Source organism: Dysidea avara, chromosome 11 (genome assembly GCF_963678975.1).
Source record: "Dysidea avara chromosome 11, odDysAvar1.4, whole genome shotgun sequence".
Classification (NCBI taxonomy): Eukaryota; Metazoa; Porifera; class Demospongiae; order Dictyoceratida; family Dysideidae; genus Dysidea; species Dysidea avara.
In genome coordinates, this window is record NC_089282.1 from 23,242,351 (window position 1) to 23,268,533 (window position 26,183).

The window sequence follows — 26,183 nt, forward strand, 5'->3', positions numbered from 1 at the left end:
TTTTCCAGTCCTGATTGCTTGAGAATAAGCACATTGGCTGCTATAAGCATGAAAAAAGCAAGACAGACTAAATTTTAACACAAGGTTTATGATGCAAACTCATTATGCACCTATCAATGTGTTACCCCACCACCCCCCTTGGATGTAAAGCCTGTAAGTGGGGCTTTACAAGGCAAATTGACATGAAACTGCTGCCTCACTATGGGGCATTTGACAATCATTCATTAAGCACCCAAGTATTTTTCTACACTATGTCAAATCCCCCACGTTGCAACTGGAGCCAATGGTGGGGATTTGACACAATAGGTTTGTCCTACCATGGGGCATTTAACATTCGGTTGTGCCCACTATAGCCCTATATATGCCCGAGCAGGGGGGGTTAGTAGGGCAATACATTGATATGTGCATTATATATAATATGGTGCATCTACTGGGGTAAGTAGATTAAGCCTGTACCTTGTGGGCCTAAGCATGTTCCTCTCCTGCTTTGAAAAATAATCTTTTATTGCCTGCCCCTAACTGAAGTTTGCCTGACACCTTCAACATCACAAAAAGCTATCTAAAATGGTTAATTTAGCTTTGATCATTGGCAAACTACAACACTCAACAATTATATCAGAGTATACATAACGCTATATATCTGCCCAGTTACTATATAGTAGGGTCCATGGTTGTCTCAGATTTGCTTATATTATTATAACATCAATCAATCGATGCATAGTAATTACGGCCTACTGTATGTACGCATTGAGCTGAGCCCTCAAAAATATTAACTCATTTATAGTATTGACTTACCCGCTAATCATTCAAATGCCCGACACATTATTTATAGCCAAAGTTTTCACCATACATTATAGGAAGCCATAAAAGTATATAGCCTATTAACCTTTCCTGAACTGTTGGAGGAAGCACTTGTTTGCTCTTGACATCTCTGTTGTCATCAGATGGTTGGTTGAAATGTTGAGAAAATATCCTCTTTCATTTTTAGCTGTTTTGTCAGGGTTCTTGTTCGTGGTCTGACCCATGCAGCTAGAACAAGCCAGCTACGAGGCTCTGGCAAGGGGGTGTCACGTCGGCTCACGCTGTAGATAGATCTGCAACCGCGGTCAAAGTCTTGACCAGCGAAATTTTCACCTTGACCTTTGACTTGCAGCATTTATCGTCTTTGACCTGTGACTTGAGCGTTTCTTGTTGAACTTTTGGCCTCCACTTATTTCTCTATTTTCCTAATACGCACCTGCGCTTGTAACCTAGTATAATACTTACTTAGTGCGTGCTACCAGCAGCTGGGAGAGACAGATCATTATAATTAAGGCGAAATGCCTGTTGGAGCTTTAAAACATCTTTTTGTGAGTTACGTATAATTTCGAAAACTTGATAGTAGCTATGTATAGTTTCGATTGTGAGTTTCAAACCTTCCGTAACATCTTGACCCTTGACCCACTGTAAGAGCTATTTTGTGGCCTTGACCGTTGACTTAGAGTTTGACCGCGGTCGCAGATCGACCTACAGCAAGAGCCTGAGTGACACCCCCTTGCTCTGGCCTACACAAGCATAGTATATAATCCCAGGAATCTACTATGGCATGGAGATTCCTGTCTAAAAATACGACGGCAGTTATATAGCCGTTTACAATGACTTAGCTATACACGAACTTACCCGGAAATTTGCTGGGAGAATAGTGTGATGCATTCAGTGCCGTCAGGCTTCATGTCCATTCCGAGGCATACATTCAACAACAACTCGCAGCTGATTCGGCTCCACTTGTCACGTACAGATTTCGTTATATCACCAACCCACTACTTCAGCAAGAACAGTTAAGACTGTAGCCTCGACTTTGCCGGTTCTTATTTACGTGAAACATCACGCGAGATATCACGTGAGTCATTGTGGGAATTTGAACATTATTATCAGTTTGAATGAATTTTCTCTTAGCAACAATAGCAAGTCACTTTTAGTAGCGCTTCTAAACACTGAACTTGGAAGCTTTTGCTACTAATTTAGCTAGCTAATCTGTTGCTGAAGCTGTTTTTATGCATGCATGCATGCAGTGTCCAAGGCAGTGTCTCCTATGTAATATAATACCTAACTGTATGTTCTCTAGTCAACAAAAAGTAGTGATATCCTGTGCCAAAAACAGCCCAGCTGTAAAAAAAGGCGAAGCCAAGAATGCACAAGTACATGTTCATGGAGTAACCAAAAGACATGATATCAAAATCTGGCCAAGAAAGCATTTACAGTATAGGCACTTTTGTGCATTCATTTTCTATATGCTTCACATTATCACATACAGCTAGCTGTACATGTGTGCTTGCAATATAAACAATACAACTGAGAAAATAAAAAGATGGCCAAGTAGAAACTAATTGTAAATTTTTAGTTAAATTAATTTTGGTAACAATGCAGTGTAATATCTTTAATCATCTCAGTTGTATTGTTTATATTGCAAGCACACATGTACAGCTAGCTGGATGTGATAATATGAAGCATATAGAAAATGAATGCACAATAGTGCCTATACTGTAAATGCTTTCTTGGCCAGATTTTGATATCATGTCTTTTGGTTACTCCATGAACATGTACTTGTGCATTCTTGGCCTCGCCTTTTTTTTACAGCTGGGCTGTTTTTGGCACAGTAAATTTCTACGTCGTCAAATGAGCACTTTCGCTTCTCACGTGATCCAATCCGGGTCAGACCCGGATAATTTGTAAACCGGGTCGGAACCGGATGAACCAGAGAAAATGTGACCCGGTTGATCCGGATGACCCGACCCGGTTTCAACACTGGTCGGTAATGATACAATGTGGAGCTCACAAAGTTGAAAGCAAACATCCAACACCAACTTAGCCGGGCCTAGTATTTGTTGACTCCAAAATTTTATTTGTATATGACTATTGGACTTTTGTTATTGCATATGCATTGACACATTTTCTTGAGACACTACAGTTGGTAGTTGTCCTCATTTTAAACCAAAATGATATACTGTATCAATTTTGGTAGACTCCTAATATTAATATAATAAAAATATTGGGGATTTAGTTCATTTGTTTGTACATAACATATACAATTACAATTTATATGCATGTGTTGTTTTTGTTACAGCTGAATGGCTGGTGGTTGCATACAGCTTACCTTTGGCACAGAGAATCAGTTGTACTTAATTCTAACCCTTCAAACATGTATACTTGTCCTTCTACGTATGAAGCAAGAGACATACATTCAGTAAGTTTGTATAACAATTTTATATTAATGACTAGTTATTGTTATTAGCACTTTATTATAGCAATGGCTAAATTTTTTATGCTATGCATATGCAGAAGGTACGTATAATATACTTTATAAACATACAAATTTTTGAGATACATAGTTTTCGCGGATTGACAATTTGTGGTTTTATTTTCGAGGATTATTACTCGTTTTTCACTGAGATTATCTATTAGGAAGCATAAAGCTTACCCTCAAAATTGGTAATGTTTGAGAATGAAAAATTCAAATAACTGCGAAATTTGCAAAAATTATGTGCCTTAAAATTTTGTACGCATACAGTACTCTTATCTGTCATGCTCTGTCTTATGTACACTCAGTACATTCAGTTGTAGTGTGTTTTACAGTGAGAGGATAGATGTTGAAAAGAGTAAAGATGGATGTCCACTCTGCATGATACAGTATAAGGATATGTTGTCATGTTGTAGAATACCAGGTGAAAAAGTTGATACTCAGAGAAGATCTCCTATTGATCAGTCATGTCACATTATTATTGCACACAATGGTTATGTGAGTCTATAGTTTCTGTATGTCAGTCATACAGTGTGGCAGTAATGTGAGTAAAGATTATGAAGATTTACACTTTCCTACCTCAAAAATGTCAACCAAACCCCAGACCTCATATTTTCTTCATGACGCATGACAATCAAGCCCAAGTGAGCCTCAGAGTGACTCGAAATACTTTTATACAGAATTTTTTTTGTTAAAACAGAATTTCTACTGACCATCTTGCTTATACTGATGCATTCAGACAAGTGTATCTCAATATATACTTGATTTCCAGCCTGAGATGTGCCTTTTCATCAATCACAGCAGCTACTATACATGGACTATAATATAATAACCTTTGTCCTCCTTTGCGATCCTTTTCTTTCTCCGTTATCATGTAGATGTTGATTTGTTGGTAGTGCAACAAGGCTCCTTCCAATGATTATCATGTTTGTATTGTATAGCAGGTTATTGCATGAGAGTAAAAATTTTTGAGGATTGCCACTATTGCCACTATTCAAAATTTCAAGGGGGGAATTCTGAGGATATTTTATTTTGATTGCTTTGAGGAAATGATTTTCATGGCCAATCCACAAAACTTTTCCCCCCTTGAAAAAACCAGTATCTGGAATTCGTGACTGGAGGAACTTCTTTTACGTAATGCTTTGTTATGGGCAGAGCATACTTAGCTGAAAATAAAATAGCCACTTCACTTTTTAGTAGTTAATAGTCAAAGTATGCATTTAAACTTAAAATTGGTGCTAGACATGTACGTGTCTGGATGGTGCCATTCTTCCTTTGATGAGGTGGCTCACCAATCACAAACTATGGCACTAACAAGACAAACAAACAGGGATTTCAAATTTGCCCAAGTAGTGAAACAAGGGAGGTCACCTATACCTGCAGCTATACTAGTAAACATTTTAAATTCCTTGACAAGCAACACAACTGAAGTAGGAATTAATCGCATAGCTGCAAGTATAGGCAACTCCTTTCTTTTATTGCTATGATTGCTACTCATGTTTAAGTTTTCATTGACATTGATTAGGCAGAAATATGTTATGTAGTTTTTGTTGTTAAGAAACAATGCATACATAATAGTGCACAGTACATAAAAATGCAGTGCAATAGCAATAGTTACCAATCAAGTAACGGTTAGTAGATCTTAACCGTAGGTGCCTAACAAACCCAACCGTAAGGATTTAGTAATAATTTCAAGGTTTAGAAAGTAACCTATTTTTAGCCAAACTACTTTTGGACATCAATCAGAATTAAGTTAACGATTGCTCTATTAGAATTATTGTAAAATTTGTATGTACTATACTTAGCTAATTCTGCTACTTTATAGGACTAAAACAATTCTTTAATTACTTATATACTTATGGTCGGACCAGTACTGCCCTGAATCTTTGTTCTCACAATTCATGCAACAGTTGCACTACTATACTAACTGTTTTACTTGGTGTACATGCTGTATAGTTGCTATACACACAAAGTTGTATGTACAAATATGTAGTTCTTCTCATTGGATGTTCTATGGAAATTACCTGATGGTAGTTATACATTTGTACCAGTTCATCACATAGAGAAGGAGCTTCACCAGATAATGAATAGTTCTCCTTCTAAACCACAACACCCAGTAGGTGTACTAACTACTGAACATAGAGATACTTGGTATAAAGCTAGAGAGAGGCTTATGAAAGGTACTTATTTAGTGTACTGCTGTCTATTATTGTATTCTAACAGATGCAGTGAATAAGAATAGCATTGATTTAAGACAGAGTGTGCTGATGCTTTGTCAATTGTTAGCAATAGAACTCTTCATGGAAATGGTACAAATGATAGCAGTTGCAACAGATGGTTTGATCATGGATTTCAAGTAAGTAATGATTTAATATGATTGTGATGATGTGATTCTTACTATAATCATGTTTATCACCTCAGATTCTCTACTGCATGGTGTATAGGCTTGTTACTTTCCCTTTTCTGTCCATCCACATGTTTACACATGACTGTTCCATCAGGAGTGTGTTGTGCGGCCCAATTCAGCACACTGCATGCATATGTAGCTCTGTGCTATACGCCCTCTTGATTTACGCCTTAAGTAGTTCATATAGTAAAATTGCTAATATAAGTAGAAGGCTCCATAGTTAGCTCTTCTCAATTTTTTGCACTTGTACAAATGTGCTATTTATAATACCAACTGATTGCCTTGTAATTAGAGATCCAGCAATTATGCCCAAATAATGTCTGGGGTAATAATGGGGTAAAAGAATTGAGCATTATTCCAGCATTTTTAGCGTAAAATTTATCTACTCTAATAGAGCAGCCATTTGTGACCAGATTTTACAGAACCGATCCAAATCGCACATCAGGCAAAATCAAACTAACATCACCAGTGGATAGCTACACTATCGTACTACAAGTTTTGACCCTCAGCACTACTCAAACTACACGAGGCTGGTTTTTACACACGTCTTTTCTGGGTGGTGTGGAGTGCTCAAATGGCGGTTTCAGGCCTTGTGAAGGACCTGGCTTGGCAAGAGTCAGTGGTTTACTGGTGGACAGCCTTATAATGTTGGCCAGACGTGTTCTCTGTTGATTTTGCTACATATCAGCCACTAAGGAGCCAGCACAGCCCTGTAATCTCGTGTCTGGGCTCCAATCGTGGTCTGCCTCCATTTTGAGGTCTATCTCTTGCCCTCCGCGCCACCCTCCACCCCTTTGTGAGCACTCGTGATACTACTTCGCTCGTCCAACTGCTCAGATTTTCTATCTTATTTGGCGGGAAACTGTACAAGCAGCTACAAGTACTGGAAGTGGCTTGAAAGGTAACAGATTGATGCATCTTTTGTGTAAATTTCATACGCGTGCTTGCTATCCTTGGAGAGTTATGCTGGCTTCAATTCTTTAAAACCGTTTATCTCGGAACTTCTAATGTGCGATTTGGATCGTTTTTCCAAAATCCAGTCACATTTACTCTAATAGAATGATTAGTATGGAATCCATTATACTAAGCATCTTGCTGACAAAAGTAGCTTTTCTGATGAATTGATACAACTAGATTTAGCAGTGTTGTCTTGCTGTACACTTTGATTACAAAAGTAGAGAAAAGGTTATAAAAGTTGGGAATAATTTTGAGTACATAATGCATAATGACAAACACGGAATAGATAAAACTTTTGAGCATTATTCCCACAAGCCTAACTTTGATGCACTTCAATGGTTACAAAGGCACAAATTTTGGTACCAAAGTGGGTATAAATCTCATACTGTTGCAAAAGTATATTTTAAAAAAAATTGAGATTTCAGATTCTGTCACATCGAAGTGCTCAAGGGAACAAGTCGAAAAATATACTGTGGATGGGGTAGCCATTATAGCTTAATATTTTTGTGGTTTGAAGAGAAATCATAGTAATAGCTACTGAAAACCAAATATGTAACAAACACTCAATCAGTGTTTGCTTTTGTTACTCCTTCAAGATAAGGCAATTATGAAATTGTGGTCTACCCATTTATATAGCTCAAATGTTTTGTAATTGGAGATAATAAGTCAGAAAAACAGCCACAAAGTTAGCATGTAATTGAGATGTTCTAACAAAGCCATCATCTTAATACTATAGAAATAAAGTCACAATCGTCAATAAAGTCAAAGTCACAGGTGTCTATTATTGATATATATTATCTAATCCAAAACAGCTAAGCTGTAAAAAAACAGTGCGGCCCTCAAAAAGGCTATGGTGAAAAAAGATGTGAAATGCGGCCAAGAAATGGCTGTGATGGTAGGTTAATGGTAAAAATTTTAATAACGACAATTCAGGTGAATTTTATGCCGCTTGGTCTTGGCACAAAATTCACCTAAATTGCCGTTATTAAAATTTTTACCATTAACCTACCATCACAGCCATTTCTTGGGCGCATTTCACATCTTTTTTCACCATAGTCTTTTTGAGGGCCGCACTGTTTTTTTACAGCTTGGCTGTTTTAGATTAAATTTCATTTCTTTTTGCATTTGTATACCCCAAAGTCGGCCTATGGCTGGCTTTGGGACTTTTTTAACCTGTCTTTTTTTCTTTATCACAGGAAGAAGAAAAGATGAAGCAGATGTACTTTAAATATTTCTGATTTTATCAGTAAATGTACAAATTATATTTAAATAATATATTTATTTATTACAGAACTCTCCATGGTGGTTGAACACTCTACAAGGTGACTTCTTCTAGCTGCTCTCTCTACAGGGTGAACTGTTTGTAGCTGAACAATCTACAAGGTAACTTCTTCTAGCTGATCTCTCTACAGGGCAATTTGTTTGTGGCTGAATTTTCTAAAGGGTGATTTCTTTGCAGCTGAACTCTCTACATGGTAGTTTCTTTGTAACTGAACTCTCTACAAGGTAATTTCTTCTAGCTGATCTCTCTACAGGGAGATTTGTTTGTAGCCGAACTCTCTACAGGTGATTTGTTTTGCAGCTGAACTCTCTACACGATGGTTTCTTTGTAGCTGAACTCTCCACAAGGTAACTTCTTCTAGCTGATCTTTCTACAGGGTGATTTGTTTGTAGCTGAACTCTCTACAAGGAAACTTCTTCTAGCTGATCTCTCTACAGGGAGATTTGTTTGTAGCTGAACTCTCTACAAGGTAACTGATGTCTCTACAAGGTCACTAGTTTGTAGCTGAACTCTCTACACGGTGGTTTCTTTGTAACTGAACTCTCTACAAGGTGACTTCTTCTAGCTGATCTTTCTAGAGGGTGACTTGTTTGTAGCTGAACTCTCTACAAGGAAACTTCTTCTAGCTGATCTCTCTATAGGGAGATTTGTTTATAGCTGAACTCTCTACAGGTGATTTGTTTGCAGCTGAACTCTCTACATGATGGTTTCTCTGTAGCTGAACTCTCTATAAGGTAACTTCTTTTAGCTGATGTCTCTACAAGGTCACTAGTTTGTAGCTGAACTCTCTACATGATGGTTTCTTTGTAACTAAACTCTCTACAAGGTGTCTTCTTCTAGCTGATTTTTCTAGAGGGTAATTTGTTTGTAGTTGAACTCTCTACAAGGAAACTTCTTCTAGCTGATCTCTCTACAGGGAGATTTGCTTGTAGCTGAACTCTCTACAGCTGATTTGTTTGCAGCTGAATTCTCTACATGATGGTTTCTTTGTAGCTGAACTCTCTACAAGGTTATTTCTTCTATTGATCTCTCTACAGGGCGATTTGTTTGTAGCTGAACTCTCTACATGGTAGTTTCTTTGTAGCTGAACTCTACAAGGTGATTTCTTCTAGCTGAACTATCTCTTTCCATAGTTGCATGAACTCCCTACAAGGTAACTTCTTCTAGCTGATCTCTCTACAGGGTGAATTGTTTGTAGCTGATATCTCTACAGGGTAACTTGTTTGTAGCTGATCTCTATACAGATTACTTGTTTCTAGCTGATCTTTTGAATTCTCTTCAGGGTGACTGCTCTATTAGGATGACTGCTCTATTAGAGTATCTCGATCTCGCAATTGCTGCACCAAGTTGGATTTCGTGTTATAACTCCGTGGCTTTAAGTCAGATTCTTCTACACCATTGAAGAGCCTTTCTAAGATGATTACTCCATCTATACAGCGATTTTCAAAGCATTACCCCTAGCGGTTTATCTGGTAGGCATGGCAAGTAGTAGTTTTTTATTAGCTAATCTCGATTGTGTAATTGTTACACACTGTTGATTTTTTCGTTGTATCTTCCTGGTTTTTAGCTCGATTGCTTTCAAACCACAAAAGGTTTTAGGTTCAATAGTTAACCTATTCACCCACCGATTTTCAGCTTCTTACCATACGCGGTTTACCCTGTAGGCGTGACAACATATTGGTGTTATTTTTCGTGAATAATCGCTCATAACTCCATTCCGATTTATCGTATTCTAGCCAAAGTTGGTACAGAGATGCGCCTTTATACCCCCCTTCTGTGTGCCAAATTTCAAGGCAATCGGATATTGCGTTCGCGTTTTATAGCAGTTTGTATAAGTGTGCGAAAAGAGGAAGAAAAATTAGAAGAAAAAAAAACGAAGAAACTAAGCAAATTTTTGATGTCGCATATCTCAGGAAAGCTTGAAGCAATTTCGCTCAAATTTGGAATGTGGAGTCCTGAAGGTGGAGGGAGTGTTCACAGCAAAAATCGTCTTGTTTCATTAAGGCAGCACAGAGCTACGGAGGTGCGAAAATTGCGTTTTCTTTCTTCCTGTCAATATACTTACGGGTGTTGCGCGCCGGCTTCTTGGGCCGCACGTCACACTACCGTGTGTCTTGATTTATCTTTTTTATTAACATTTAATGGCTAAAAAAAATAATAATAAAGACATGGTTGCAAATTATATCTAATCAAAAACAGCCAAGCTGTAAAAAAAGGTGCGGCCCCCAAAAAGGCCATGGTGAAAAAAGATGTGAAATCCAAGGTGGCGGCCAAGAAATGGCTGTGATGGTAGGTTAATGGTAAAAATTTTAATAACGACAATTCAGGTGAATTTGATGCCAAGACCAAGTGGCACAAAATTCACCTGAATTGTCGTTATTAAATTTTTTACCATTAACCTACCATCACAGCCATTTCTTGGCCGCCACCTTGGATTTCACATCTTTTTTCACCATGGCCTTTTTGGGGGCCGCACCTTTTTTTACAGCTTGGCTGTTTTTGATTAGATATCACTTCTTTTTGTATTTGTATACTGCAAAGTCAGCCTATGGCTGGTTTTGGGACTTTTTTAACCCATGTGTTTTTTTATTTACCACAGGAAGAAGAAAAGAACTTATTGAAGATTTTTACTACTTCAATTATTTTTGATTTTATTAGTAATTATACAAATTATATACATATATTTATTACATGCCCATTATTCCCCACAGTATATTTTTTAGCAGCTGATCTCTCTACTGGGTGACTTAAAATATAGCTGAACTATATACAGGATGGTTTCTTTGTAGCTGAACTCTCTACATGATGGTTTCTTTGTAGCTGAACTCTCTACAAGGTGACTTCTTCTAGCTGAACTCTCTACAGGGTGATTTCTTTGTAGCTGAACTCTCCACATGATGGTTTCTTTGTAGCAGGACTCTCTACAAGGTGACTTCTTTTAGCTGATCCCTACAGGGTGATTTGTTTGCAGCTGAACTCTTTAGGTGGTGATTTCTTTGTAGCTGAACTCTCTACAAGGTGACCTCTTCTAACTGATCTCTCTACAAGGTGACCTCTTCTAACTGATCTCTCTACAGGGTGATTTGTTTCTAGCTGAACTCTGTACAGGTGATTTGTTTGCAGCTAAACTCTCTACATCCATGGTGGTTTCTTTGTAGCTGAACTCTCTACATGATGGTTTCTTTGTAGCTGAACTCTCTACAAGGTGACTTCTTCTAGCTGAACTCTCTACAGGGTGATTTCTTTGTAGCTGAACTCTCCACCTGATGCTTTCTTTGTAGCTGAACTCTCTACAAGGTTACCTCTTCTAGCTGATCTCTCTACAGGGTGATTTGTTTCTAGCTGAACTCTCTGCAGGTGATTTGTTTGCAGCTAAACTCTCTACATGGTGCTTTCTTTGTAGCTGAACTCTCTACATGATGGTTTCTTTGTAGCTGAACTCTCTACAAAGTGACTTCTTCTAGCTGAACTCTCTACAGGTGATTTGTTTGCAGCTAAACTCTCTACATCCATGGTGGTTTCTTTGTAGCTGAACTCTCTACATGATGGTTTCTTTGTAGCTGAACTCTCTACAAGGTGACTTCTTCTAGCTGAACTCTCTACAGGGTGATTTCTTTGTAGCTGAACTCTCCACCTGATGGTTTCTTTGTAGCTGAACTCTCTACAAGGTTACCTCTTCTAGCTGATCTCTCTACAGGGTGATTTGTTTCTAGCTGCATGAACTCTCTGCAGATGATTTGTTTGCAGCTAAACTCTCTACATGGTGCTTTCTTTGTAGCTGAACTCTCCACATGACGGTTTATTTGTAGCTGAACTCTCTACAATGTGACTTCTTCTAGCTGAACTCTCTACAGGTGATTTGTTTGTAGCTGAACTCTCTACAGGTGATTTGTTTGCAGCTAAACTCTCTACATGGTGCTTTCTTTGTAGCTGAACTCTCTACATGATGGTTTCTTTGTAGCTGAACTCTCTACAAGGTGACTTCTTCTAGCTGAACTCTCTACAGGTGATTTGTTTGTAGCTAAACTCTCTACATGGTGCTTTCTTTGTAGCTGAACTCTCTACATAACGGTTTCTTTGTAGCTGAACTCTCTACAAGGTGACCTCTTCTAGCTGATTTCTCTACAGGGTGATTTGTTTCTAGCTGAACTCTCTACCGGTTATTTGTTTGCAGCTAAACTCTCTACATCCATGGTGGTTTCTTTGTAACTGAACTCTCTACATGATGGTTTCTTTGTAGCTGAACTCTCTACAAGGTGACTTCTTCTAGCTGAACTCTCTACAGGGTGATTTATTTGTAGCTGAACTCTCCACCTGATGGTTTCTTTGTAGCTGAACTCTCTACAAGGTGACCTCTTCTAGCTGATCTCTCTACAGGGTGATTTGTTTCTAGCTGAACTCTCTACAGGTGATTTGTTTGCAGCTAAACTCTCTACACGGTGCTTTCTTTGTAGCTGAACTCTCTACAGGTTATTTGTTTGCAACTAAACTCTCTACATCCATGGTGGTTTCTTTGTAACTGAACTCTCTACATGATGGTTTCTTTGTAGCTGAACTCTCTACAGGGTGATTTCTTTGTAGCTGAACTCTTTAGGTGGTGATTTCTTTGTAGCTGAACTCTCTCCAAGGTGACCTCTTCTAGCTGATCTCTCTACAGCGTGATTTGTTTCTAGCTGAACTCTCTACAGGTAATTTGTTTGCAGCTAAACTCTCTACATGGTGCTTTCTTTGTAGCTGAACTCTCTACATGATGGTTTCTTTGTAGCTGAACTCTCTACAAGGTAACTTCTTCTAGCTGATCCCTCTACAGGGCGATTTGCTTGTTGTTGAATTCTCTACACAGTAATTTGTTTGAGGCTGAACTCTCTACATGGCAGTTTCTTTGTAGCTGAACTCTCTACAAAGTGACTTTTTCTAGCTGAACTCTATATAGAGTAATTTGTTTGCAGCTGAACTCTCTACGTATACATGATGGTTTCTTTGTAGCTGAACTCTCTATAAGGTGACCTCTTCTATAGCTGAACTCTTTACATGGTGTCTAGTTTCTACCTGATCTCTCTACAGGGTGATTTGTTTGCAGCTGAAATCTCTACAGGGTGATTTGCTTGTAGCTGAACTTCTTACATTGTGTCTAGTTTCTAGCTGATCTCCACAGTGTGATTTGTTTGTAGTTGATCTCTCTACAAGTTGATTTGTGTGTAGCTGATCTCTCTGCAGGTTGATTTGTTTGTAACTGATCTCTCTACAGGGCAATTTGTTTGTAGCTGAACTCTCTATAAGGTGATTTGATCTCTCTGCAGGTTGATTTGTGTGTAGCTGAACTCTCTAAAGGGTGATTTTCTTGTAGCTGAACTCCTTACATTGTGTCTAGTTCCTAGATGATCTCTCTACAGGGTGATTTGTTTGTAGTTGATCTCTCTGCACATTGATTTGTTTGTAGCTGAACTCTCTACAAGTTGATTTGTGTGTAGCTGATCTCTCTGCAGGTTGATTTGTTTTAGCTGAACTCTCTACAGGGTGATTTGTTTCTAGCTGATCTCTCTACAAGTTGATCTGTGTGTAGCTGATCTCTCTGCAAGTTGATTTGTTTGTAGTCGATCTCTCTACAGGGTAATTTGTTTGTAGCTGAACTGTCTATAAGGTGATATGTTTGTAGCTGATCTCTCTGCAGGTTGATTTGTTTTAGCTGAACTCTCTACAGGGTGATTTTTTTCTAGCTTATCTCTCTACAGGTTGATTTGTGTGTAACTGATCTCTCTACAAGCTGATTTGTTTGTAGCTGATCTCTCTGCAGGTTGATTTGTTTCTAGCTGATCTCTCTTCAAGTTGATTTGTTTGTTGCTGATCACTCTAAAGATTGATTTGTTTGTAGCTGAACTCTCTGCAAAGTGTTTTGTTTGTAGCTGATCTCTCTACAGGATAATTTGTTTGTAGCTGAACTCTCTGCACAGTGATTTGTGTGTAGCTGAATTCTCTAGAGAGTGATTTAATTGTAGGTAAACTCTCTACAGGGTGCATGACTTGTTTATAGCTGAACTCTCTTTAGTGTGACTTGTAATGTTCTGAATCTCTACAGTGATATAATTGTAGCTTAATTCTCCACAGGGTGACTTGCTTCTTGCTTAACTGTCTATAAGATTAACTGTTTGCAGCTGAAGTCCCTACAGAATAACTTGTAATGTAATAGAATTCTATAATGGAGTAAATAGATTAGCTGAATGCTCTATTAGGGTGACTGTTCTATTAGAGTATCTCGATCTCGCATTTGCTACACAGAGTTGGCTTTCGAATCATAACTCAGTGGTTTGTAATCCAATTCTTCTATACTACTGCAAGGACTTTCTATGAAGATTATTCCAGCTATACACCGATTTTCAGCTCATTGCTCTTAGCGGTTTGCCTAGTAGGCGTAAAAACTAATACTTTTTTATTACTAAAAATCGATCGCGTAATTGTGACACAGGTTGGGTTTTTTGTCATATCTCCGTGGTCTTAATCTCGATTCCTTTAAAACTACCAAAAGGCACTCCTACGATGGTTACTCCATCTACATAGCAATTTTCAGCTCATTCTATGAAGCGGTTTACCCTGTAGGCGTGACAACAAATCGATCTTGTTTTACGCGAATAATCGGTAATAACTCCTGAACTATTCATCGGATTTGCACCAAATTTGATGCTAGGATGCGCCTTTGGACTCCCTTTCTGTGTGCCAAATTTCAAGGCGATCGGAGTACGCGTTTGCGTTTTATAGCAATTTTTGCAAGTGTGCGAAAAGACGAAGAAGAAAAAAAAACGAAGAAAACAAAACCAAACTTTGGCCGCTCATATCTCGGAAATGGCTTGAGTGATTTCCTTCAAATTTGGAATGTAGACTCCCCTAGCTGGCGGACAACTCTGCAGCAAATTTGGTTTCAATCGGATAAGCCATTACCGAGATACAAAAGTGTGAAAATGACGTTTTCTTTCTTCCTGTCAATATACTCACGGTGTGGCGCGCCGGCTTCTTGGGCCGCACGACACACTACCGTGTGTCTTGATACATATGTATTTCTTTTTATACTGAATTGTGCTACTATTTAGTGTTTGGGCCTTCATTAGTTCTGATGGATATGTTGGAGGTAACTACTAACATTTCGCTACCGATGGGACTGCTGGTATTCAACTGACTTTTAATGTTTTAAACAACATGTACGCGCTAACACACACTCCTATACAGTGGAACCTCAGTTATCCAGACCCACTTATCCGGATTCTTGGACATCTTGGTTAACCGAACTATGGAAATGACTGGTCTATTAGAGTAGTGACTATTCTATATTAGGGTAGTTGAAATGCTGATTTTTTCTTTATGCTATTTTAAGTTATTTACACACAGTGTCAGAGATATGGACATTTCAAACTTATGGACCACCCCTGATCCTAAGGGTTCAGATAAGTGAGGTTCCACTGTATTTACTGCTTAGTGTATATTTGGTATTTTAGATTTTTATCATGTACTACTGATTTCTAAAGAAAGTTAAGCATTGTATTGGACTGTTGTAATTAATGGATTATTTCTATGGAGGGTTATATGTAGTTGATTTAACTGATTTGTAGGGAGTGAGTATAGCTTGTATAGGAAGTGGCTTATTGTATAATGATGATTTTTTTGTTTAGGTTTAGAGAATCTGCCTGATGGTTTGCTAGCACATGAGTTAACTAGAATAGTCCCCAGTCAACAGTTGAATCCAGCTTGGAAATTACAGTGGAATATTTCTTCAGAAACTGCAAAGGATATTGAAGTAGCTAAAATAAACTTGGATAAGTAAGTATGAACAAGACTTGTGTATAATAGTGTTACATTGTGATTTGTTTTGTAGTGCAGTATCCGATTGTGATCACCAAGTATTTGTATTCGAGGATTTTGGTCAAAAGTTTAAGTAGGCTATCGCCAGATTCTTTCATACAAGTTGCTATCCAATTAGCTTATTACAAGTGAGTATAGTGTTATGTTAGACTTGCATAACAAGCACAATTACACTTTTTGCATAGAATGTATGGACGCTTGACTTCTACCTATGAAAGTGGGTTTACAAGGTTGCTCCTGTATGAAAGAACTGATACCATTAGGGCGTCTACTATTGAGCCATTAGCTTTCTGTAGAGCAATGCCAGACCCATTGGCACCTGTGAGTTACAATTGACAATGCATTGAGTTAAAATAATGATGCAGGCTGATGAAAAGTTAAGAAAGCTGAAAGTTGCTGTTGAGTCCCATCGCCAGTATACTATGGAGGTTAGTTCAATTGACTAGAATTATGTGTGTGTTTAAAACTTAGTTAACGTACTGTAAACTGTAATCTTATCTGTAGGTAGTGATTGGTAAAGCATTTGATCGCCACTAACTGGGGTTAAAACTTACAGCCATGGAAGCTGGAATGGAGACACCATCGTTATTTTTAGACCCATCATTTGCTAAATGCTATCATCATAGCATGTCAACCAGTCAGGTAAGGAACGTGTATTAATTTATGCATACTTTATTATTTTTGCATTAGATGCCTGCAGAGTTTCTTCTTTTATGTGCATTTGGTGCAGTGGTTCCTGATGGATATGGAGTTTGCTATAATCCTCAAAATAACAGAATTTTGTATACTGTATCCACTTCTAGAAAGTGTATTGAAACAGATACTGCTCAATTTGGATTGAAATTGATGGAGAGTTTGTGGGCTATGAAGGATGTTATCACTGACTGATCAGCAGCATTTCCCAACACCTTTAGCACGCGTTTCTAATTTTGTTTTGTAGATTTTGAAGTTATTTTATGTACTTTAATTTCATAGATATACCACCTGTGTATGTAGATTGTTGGTCACTAACAACCACTGGGTGTCCATTAAAATTTGGCCAAAGCATACATTTCTATACACACACACACACAAAGCAAGCAAAGCAAAGCCTCTGGCAGCCATGCGAAACATAGCTATTTCCGCCCAGTGAACCAGCACTGGGATGCCTGTGCACCACTCAGGTACTTGAGCCTTGTGTAGGCAAATCCTCCTGGGGCAGGGCTAGTAACCTGCAGGGGACTGTCCAGATCTTTTGGAGAGAGGTCGCGGAACCTAAAGTTCCACAACGACCCCAACACCACTAAGCAAGACAAGGACAGTTGGGCATTTGCTTCCCCAGTTTACACCAGGTACCCATTGATGTCACAGCTGGGTGGGCTGCTTCCCCAGTTGACACTAGGCCACCAGGTCCCCATTTAAACAGCTGGGTAGACTGGAGCAATGTGAGTAAAAGTTTCTTGCTCAAGGAAACAACAACAACAACACCAAAGTGGCTCAACTGGGAATTGAACCTGGGACCTTTTGATTACCAGGCTGATGCCCTAACCACTTGGCTATGCTGCTTCACTATGCACGCACGCACGCACGCACGCACACACACACACAAACAAGTCCGGAGCTGCCGATGATAGCATAATTATATCTGTGGAGTAAACTGCTGGATAAAATGGCCAGGGTCAAGGTCAAGTTTGCTATGAAAGCTACATGTTTTGTAGTAAGGCATTGCTAAGTTCATCCACAGGAAAGTCAAAAGACTGCAGCTGAGGATTTAATCCTGTTGTATTCCACTAGTGGAAGCATCAGTGTCTTGCTAGCCCTTATTCAACACCTCAAGTGTCTGTCTGTCTGTCAACAGTGTCAAGCAGGCCTGAGTCAAATATGCTCAAAATTTTGCCCAAAATGCTTTCAGGGATTTCCCACAATTTTCACCAATTATGCTCTTCAGTGTTCCCATTATGCTTGCATTATGCTCCTATGTTAACAGCAATTCTATTTTCAATCAGTGAATGCTCTATTTTACTACAGAGTGACTCTCCTATTAGAGAGTATTGATTCAGGAGCTGGAGTATCGATCTACTTTCATGTCCTCCATAGTTTGAAATATCCACCTATATGCTAGTATTATGCTGGCATAGCACTACAGCCTATTATGCTTTTTAATATGCTGGCATATTTGAAGCAGGCCTACCGTCAAGTTACACACATAACATGGGACCTTACTTGTAGATACTTTTGAGTGATTGCATATTTAACCTTATTAATGAGGTTTTAAAAATAAACTGCACACACCTTGCTGTGACCACAAGATCCTTCTATGATCTGACTGGTCGCACGAGACCATGGCCAATTGCAAGGACTGATATATATATATATATATATATATATATATATATATATATACATGATAACCGCATGTGCTTATCTCATTTGCTAATAATGGTGCTTCTCTTATACTTACTGTTTGAAGGCTTGAGATTAGTGCAAAATATAATGTCACTTCAGATTCAGCAATGATCATGATAAATGCTATCTACAATGATAATCTGAAAGTATTAAATGCTTAGTACAGATACACAGCTGTCATTTCAATGCCTGCATAGAAATTTGTTCTGTTGTTTTCATAACTTTATATTCTTTACTGTCTACAACTACACGTCATGTACTAGCTAACCTAGCCCAAATTGCTGATTAAGCATTGGCTGTTTGTAATCACTTAGATCCATCAAAACTGGCAGATTCACTACACGCCTGTAGATAATATCACACAAGCATAAGGGCCATAGGCCCAAGTAAACATACTCCCTCCTAGGAAGGCTATATTTATGATACTACCTCATCTCATTTCACATTAATGCATTCCTGAGCACTGATAATTCTCTTTCCTTTGTAGTGAGGTGTGAAAGTGGTATATATTGAATTTGATTATACCAGCACATATAATCTGCTGCATGCACAGTACAGGCTGAAGAGATAATAGAGTGGGAAATATATAATTCTCATGTGTATACTGTTGATACAGATTTTATATTGGCATGATGTTTCATCATGCACTTGGTATCCCATGTCAAAAAAAGGCATGAATGTTTGGGTAGCATTTGGTGCAGGCAAGAGTTTGCATCACATGCATCAATGCCATTTTTAACTTGGTTAAGACTTAATCTATTGTGCTAGCAGTTTCACAGGGTGTGATTTTACATCCAGCTCAGTTTCTTGGGAAAAGTTTAAATCTGCATGGGAGGTGTAGAACTGCTTTAATGATGTAGCTAATGCATTACATCCTTTTGGTGTGACAGATATTGATTCTCCATGCATATGTCAGAACAGTGAGTTACAGTGTGTAAATAAAGAAGGCTGTTTTGTAGCTATACTGAGGACAATGGAGAAACTTTTCCCAACAAAAGATGCACTACTGCATGATGCACATGAAACAAGTTGTATACTATACCAGTGAACGATCTTTAGAAAATTGAGGTAGAATCTTGAGAATAATATAAAGTGTGGATTACTGTTTGGAGCACTTTACCTGTGGCTGCCAAAGTTTGTACTGAATTATAGTAAAGTGCATGCAGATTGCAAGAACTATAGAATGGATGTGGTGCCAGATGCTCATGTAGGAAGCACATTGCTGGTTGGAAGTGCATTGAACTTTGCAATTGCCACTATTTAAAAGAATAATGCATGGATTTGTTTCAGCTACAGTACCTGTGTCATAGCTAAATATAATATTCAACATAACTGTTGTGGGAATTATGTCTTGTATAACCATGCAGTAGCCATTGTGTACTTGGTGATAATTTGCTGTTGCACAGCCTTGTAGACAATGTGTTTATTATCTATTGTATTGTGAATTACAATAAAATTAGCTCATGCATATACATGTAAACTTTAAACTATGCATAAGCTATTATGAATGCAGCAGCTTTTGCAACAACTTGAAGTCATGATTGAATGTTTGGTCTATAGAGTTTTGATGTGAGCTTCTTACAATTAATGAAAAGGTGGCATAATATAATAATAGGAATCCAGTATTATGCAGTTTATTAGAATATATATAGTGACAGGCACCATAATGCGATAGCAAATTTCACATGCAGTGAACCATGTATGTTGGAAGTTTTGAGCACAGCAAGTCCATGCACAGCCTACCTCTGGCAAAAATCATACAAATTTTGTCTGCATTTTAAAGGAATTCATTGCATTTCTCTGCTAGTAGCCATTTCTTATGAACCAAGTTTAATATGTGTAAGATTTCTCTTGCACTGTCCTAACAAAACAATTCAAAGTGGATGTAACAAAACTTCCTATAAGAGCAATCACTACATTCCGAGTGATGATCAAGTTTTTCTTCCTTAATGAATTAGATGAGCTGGTTCCTGTGAAAGCTACAGACATAGCTAGCTAAGTAGTACATAGGTATATTATATATATATATATAGATAAATAGATAGATAGACAGAGAGATTATGATTATGAGATAATTGGAAAGGCAGCATGCACGATGTATGCTGATTACATCCAATGGAAAAAAGTAAAGGTAAGAAAGGAATGGGAGAAGTAATTACATGTAACCAGTTAAAGTGTGTACATTAAGTACAAATTCTTTGTCATAACATGAGGGGGGGTAGTTCGTTCTTTAACAGTTCTGTAAAATAGCTCTTTTGGTAATTGGAGGTATTAGCTGTTGGCAGTATAAATCTAAGTGGGTGGTATTGTCTAGTGCTGATGGATTGTGGCAAGAAATAGTTTGGTATTTGTATAAAGCTGGTTCCTGGTGGTGGATAATTCTGTGAAAAAAGGATAATTGATTTACTTTATGCCTATATATGCTTCAGCGTGGTCCAATCAAGGCTATGTAACACTGCTTTGAAAACTATAGTCTGATTGGACCTATCTTGCTGCTCTCCCCCTATCATTTCAATTTTATAAATCAGGTTCTGCTGGTAAGGATCCTAGACTTGAGTGGCATACTCAAGAATTGGCTGTACAAGTGTAGTATTTTACCTTGCTGTTACATTTTCCTAAATTTCTTTTTATACAATTCAGCATTCTGGTAATTTGGTTGGTAATGCCATTAATGTGAGGTACCCATGAAACTGTATTGTCAAGAAGTAGCCCTAGATATTTAACTTGTGTGTCTTGTTGGATTGTATAGACTGGATGTTTAGGGTATAGGTAGTTATTAGTGGTGAATGACACCTTAAAATCTCAACAGGACACACTTATAGACATTAAAATTCATCTGCCACTTCTGTGTGCATCTAGAGATTTCATCAATGCCGGTCTTTTTTTGCAGCAGAGTCACATCTTTTCCACTATCGATGGTATGATAAATAACACATGCAGTCATCCGCAAACAGGTGTATTGAGATGCCACTGAGAGACAGAGAGAGACAGAGACAGAGAAACAGAAGCAGAGACAGAGAAACAGAGGCAGAGAGACAGAGTGTTTTTAGATTTAATAATTGTGAGAGAGAGATGGAGAGAGAGAGACAGAGCAGTGGTGGATCTAGAAATTTTCAGAGGGGATTTAAGCTGAAACCATTGCAACCCCCCTGTATCCGCCACTGCAGAGAGAAAATTGGTGCTTTTGTCCACAGTTTCCATACCACTTGTTAAACAATAAACAAGTATACGTATCAGAATTATTTTGACCAACGTTGAAACCGGGTCACTACTGCTGACCCGGATGACCCACTGACCCGGATGTGACCCGGATGTGACCCGGATTAATTAAAGCCGAGACGTGTTTCAGCTAATCTCGAGCGAGCGAACGAGTCTACATTTTGAGCGTTCCATTCGTGTTGAGTAAATATTGCAACTTCAGCCTAGCTGTAGGTTGAAGACCAAAAAAAAAAAAAAAAGGTCTTCACCTACTGACAATAGCTACCCCTCACCATAGATACCCTCAGTTTCGTGCTACATACTACACTTACTAACAAATGGGCGTGGCTGAGCGTATGTTGGTAATGCGATAAGTGGGCGTGGCTCACGAAAGAACTACGCGATAGCGTTTATAAGTTTCCACGTCGTCAAACGAACAATTTCATTTCTCACGTGATCCAATCCGGGTCAGACCCGGATAAATTGTAAACCGGGTCAGACCCGGATGACCCGGAGAAAATGTGACCCGGATGACCCGACCCGGTTTCAACGCTGATTTTGACTAGAGAGTACTTTATACTGGAGGGATGGTTTGCATGGTTATTTTGCAACTGTATATAGATCATAGGCGGCGGAAGGGGGGGGGCTAGGGGGCTAAAGCCCCCCCTCAGAATGATACCACGCCGAAGCTATCCTTCTTGGAGTGGGGCTGAAAACCGCAATAAAGATCGAGATACTCTAATAGAGCATAGGCCACTCCAAATAGATTCTCTGTTTCCCGTCCACCGCCGCATCTGGTTACTGTCAGCTCTAAATTGTTCCATTATTCCGTATTCTTCTATTATTTTCCAGTTATTCTTGCATACTGACAGACTCAGTGAAAGCTATCTTGAGACAGTGTCAGCTCACGTGTCAGCAGTGCTATCACGTAGGCACAGACTTCACGTTTGTGCTATTTTGCAACTCAAAAAGGAAAGCCTTAAAGAACAAGCTTAAGCGCAGCCTTTTATGGTTTTGCCAGGAAAATAATGGCTTGAAAAACTGCCAATATTATAATGAAATAATGGAAATGGACCGCCCGCCCGCATGCAAATGTGCCTGAGTCCAGGACGGGAAACAGAGAATTTATTTGGAGTGGCCTAAAGTAGTCACAGTATTAGAACAGTGTGTAGCGAGCTATGTAAGGATTTTATGTAGTTTATCAGCTATGAGTGTGTAGCTGGTTGCAACCTTTTTTTTTGTCTCACCATACCAAACCAGAGACTCAGTCTGGGTCAGCCCGGCCCCCTCTCATATCAACTACTTCCTCCGCCCCTGATATAGATGTAGTATAGGTGAGCTAGCTATAAGTGCATAGTGTAGCATTCAATTAAATCATGGTTACTGGATGGACTGAGAGACTTCAACGTTCCTTACATTCTGCCTACAAAACTGCCATTCCAATTTCATGAAGTGTGCTACAGTTACTAAATTTCAGCAATGTTGAAAACAGGTTTGGTGCCACCCCCGCATGCACACACATCTGCATCATTTCTAGATCTAGCTACCGGAAACCGCCTTCAGAAATTCCAAGAACTGCCACCTCTGCTGATTTAAAGCAGCTATATCCGCTTCTCGTGGGATATATACGTACTAGTTATATGCGTGGGAGATTATTAAAATATTTATGTCACAGGAATGACGTCACGGGCCACCACCGTATATATACACCACAGAAATTGGCCTTTCAGTAGTTGGATAGTGTGCGAAGCGAGTGATACGAGGGTTTTCGAGCTAAAGTTGATGAAAGTTTGATACCGTGGTAGCTATAGATATATCTATTAAACAATTCGCCGATCAAGTTTGGGCATAGCTAATTAGTTAAGAGGATTAGACAAACAAAATAGCTCAGTAAAATCAAATTGTCATCAGTATTCGGAAGTTGCAGTCATCGAAGCAGCAATGAAAAATAGTTCTAGTGCAGGCTCACCCTTTTGTACCGTTCTACGTTTTTCCGCAGTGGTGGACATAATTAGTAAATTACTCATATTGGTAAGTTTGAATGAGTGTGCAGTCGTCCCCATCATATATTGTCACTTTTAAGCAATCCTTTATTACAGGGGATGCTGATAGCTTGTCTGGTTGTCAGTGTTAAATCACTGGACATTGATGAGAGCGTTTCACCTGATTCAGACATTGATAGATACTGGACCACTGCCCCTGTTAAAGGTATTGCTGCTTTGTGGACCATTGTGGTGGTATCCATTGGTATTGCCATTGAATTGATACTTGCACCATTGCGCATCATTACTTTAAAATGTTGTGGCAAATTCACCATTATATTTGAAGTTTTGGTAAGAGCTTAGAAGTCATCAATATATTGTCATCATGTGATGTATAATACTTCAGGACATAGCTCGGTACATTCTACTTGCTCTTGCGGTTCTGATAGCTTTTGGTATGTATACTGGAATCAGAGCAGAGTATCCTGAGTTTGCTGATGAATGTGAAAGAGATTATCCTGGAGACTCAGGTTGCGACCGTGTAAGGGAACGTGGTGATGATTTCTTGCCAGCTATTGTAAGTACTAAATAAATTATTATAGTTTATGTCAATGTGTATGATTACATAGGTGATTACTATAGTGACGGTTGCCGTTGTTGCTGCTGGATTGGTATGGGAGATCATTTATATAATTTTGAATGCTACTTGTGTTACCAAAGCAAGTACAGAGAATCCATTGTAAATTTTTGATAAACACAATGCATTCAATACATGCATTCATTCTTCATGTGTTGTTTTTTGCTATTTTTTACCACTATAGTATGTGTAGCTAAGTTCCTAAGTTTTTATAATTAGTATAGAATGACATGGCAAGTGATATGTACAATTCACAAATATAGTACAAAAAATCAGCAAAGGTGCACTGAGGTCAGCTACAAGGGTTATTGTACAGTGTCTCTGCATGCCTATAATTTCCATTATACCGAAACTTCAGTACCATTATGCACCCATCCACCTGCACATACCCAAAGTGGGTATGTAGCCATCTGCATGGTCCCAAGTTGGCATTGATAGACCATGCCTTAAATTGTAAAATAGCTAGCACCTCGTGGTTAGGTGGGGGGGTTAACTTTATGTCCAATACAAGCAACACTGTAAACACGAAAATTAATTTTAGAGGCGCTTTATCACACGATTGTCATGATCACTCTAAAGTGTTGCTGAGGAGTTGGGTCTGAAGGTAGATAGTTTCATAACTACTTTATGGATTGCTGATTGATTAGAAAGGTGATAATATAGTAATCTAAATTGTTGGTGTATAGTAGATAGCTGTTTTCAGGGTCATGTATCCATCTCTCTTGTACCTGTAGTGTAGCTATCTTTGGACCCAATTAAATCCTAATTGATTAAACAGAGCAAGAGACACGGCATCTGTTAAAATCCCAAGCATACATAATGTAGTCATGCAGATCTTTATTTGTAGATTGAATTGATTTGCATGTATAGATCATATAGTATTAACGGTTAACTATTACTAGATACAAGCAGAATGAGTTGTATCATTTGTGGTATATTGTAGTTCTTGGCATGCATGCAACAAGCTATACTTGTCATACTGTGGCCATAGGAGAGCACAAATTGTGTACATAACACATGGGGTAAGTGGTTGATGGTAAAGCTTTTGGTCAGAGAAACTAATAGTAGCTAATAATGTCCCTGAATTAAAGATTATATAGCTATTTATCATAACATAAAATGTATTTGACAGTTCACAAACCATATTGAATAATGAATACTGATCTACAGTGTCACTTACATTTGACATTAGCTCATGCACATCATACATAATTATATGTTAATTGTGTACATGTACAACCCCCTGTATAAAAAAAAATAGAATAGTGCTTGAATGTCACGATTAGTACTAATGTGCAGCTACTAGCCATGCATGTTAGTTAGCCATACATCCTCCTGTACTACACATCTAGGCACCAACCTGTTGTGTTTAAAAATTTTACCTATGATATTGTACTATGCTACAGCCTTCAAACATTAAACCTAATCTGTTCATTATTAAAGACAGTTTGAATCCTTATAAACTGCATGCATACACTTTCTCAATGATGACTTCAGGTTGTGATCAAAAGTAAAATATTGTTTTCCATGGACAAAATAATATTGTTGATTAGCAGCTTAATAAAGTTTTGCTCTAATTAAAATGATAATGTCAAGTAAGTACCCACTAACTATGTTCTGTTAGAGTGTTTCAATCTTTTTCCATGACCAAACATTTCCATGAGCCAGGACTTACTGTAAGTATCACATGATTATTCTGCCTGTTATGCTAGCATTTTGTTTGATGCTTCTGTAGACACTTACTATGCTCAAATTATGCCAGCATAATAAGTGGCACCTATCACCAGGGGAGAAATCTGGATTGAAAAAACATACAATTCAATACAAATATTAGTTAGAAAAATTAATTACAAACTTATCTAGCTACATGAAAACAAAAGTGGATAGATTTCATGCCCTTATAGGTTTGCCATATTGTGAGGCGGTGAGGCCTGGTAGCTTGCCAACATTGATGCCTCTGTCAAAATGATATGTATCACGCATATGCATGTATACATGTGATCTAGGTGGACAGTATGTTCTGGTGTCATATTATTAATATGGTCTGATAATTTTCTGGTTGGTGGCTACATATGTAATATAGCAGACCGTAATATACACCCTTATGCTGGCTATACAATATAACAGGCTGTTAATAATAGTGCAGGAGTGTGCAGTCACAGAAGCCATAATAAAATATTTGTTATGTAACATGAAGTGGTTGACTGAAG

General features: G+C 38.3%; 1 protein-coding gene and 2 long non-coding RNA genes across 3 annotated transcripts; all 3 read left to right on the forward strand.

The window, feature by feature from the left end:
* The first annotated feature begins 15,447 nt into the window (after positions 1-15,447).
* Positions 15,448-15,826, forward strand: LOC136238037 (uncharacterized). Its single transcript, XR_010692731.1, has 3 exons — positions 15,448-15,524; positions 15,582-15,729; positions 15,785-15,826. It is a non-coding gene; the product is annotated as an uncharacterized lncRNA (long non-coding RNA).
* A 158-nt stretch (positions 15,827-15,984) lies between these two features.
* Positions 15,985-16,595, forward strand: LOC136238036 (uncharacterized). The gene is made up of 4 exons (XR_010692730.1): positions 15,985-16,092; positions 16,137-16,199; positions 16,276-16,413; positions 16,462-16,595. It is a non-coding gene; the product is annotated as an uncharacterized lncRNA (long non-coding RNA).
* A 6,504-nt stretch (positions 16,596-23,099) lies between these two features.
* On the forward strand, positions 23,100-24,242 carry LOC136238035 (uncharacterized). Its single transcript, XM_066028345.1, has 4 exons — positions 23,100-23,385; positions 23,454-23,687; positions 23,743-23,913; positions 23,966-24,242. Exons 1-4 carry the CDS (start codon positions 23,296-23,298, stop codon positions 24,077-24,079), a joined length of 609 nt encoding a protein of 202 aa, XP_065884417.1. The 5' UTR covers positions 23,100-23,295; the 3' UTR covers positions 24,080-24,242.
* Positions 24,243-26,183: the final 1,941 nt, after the last annotated feature.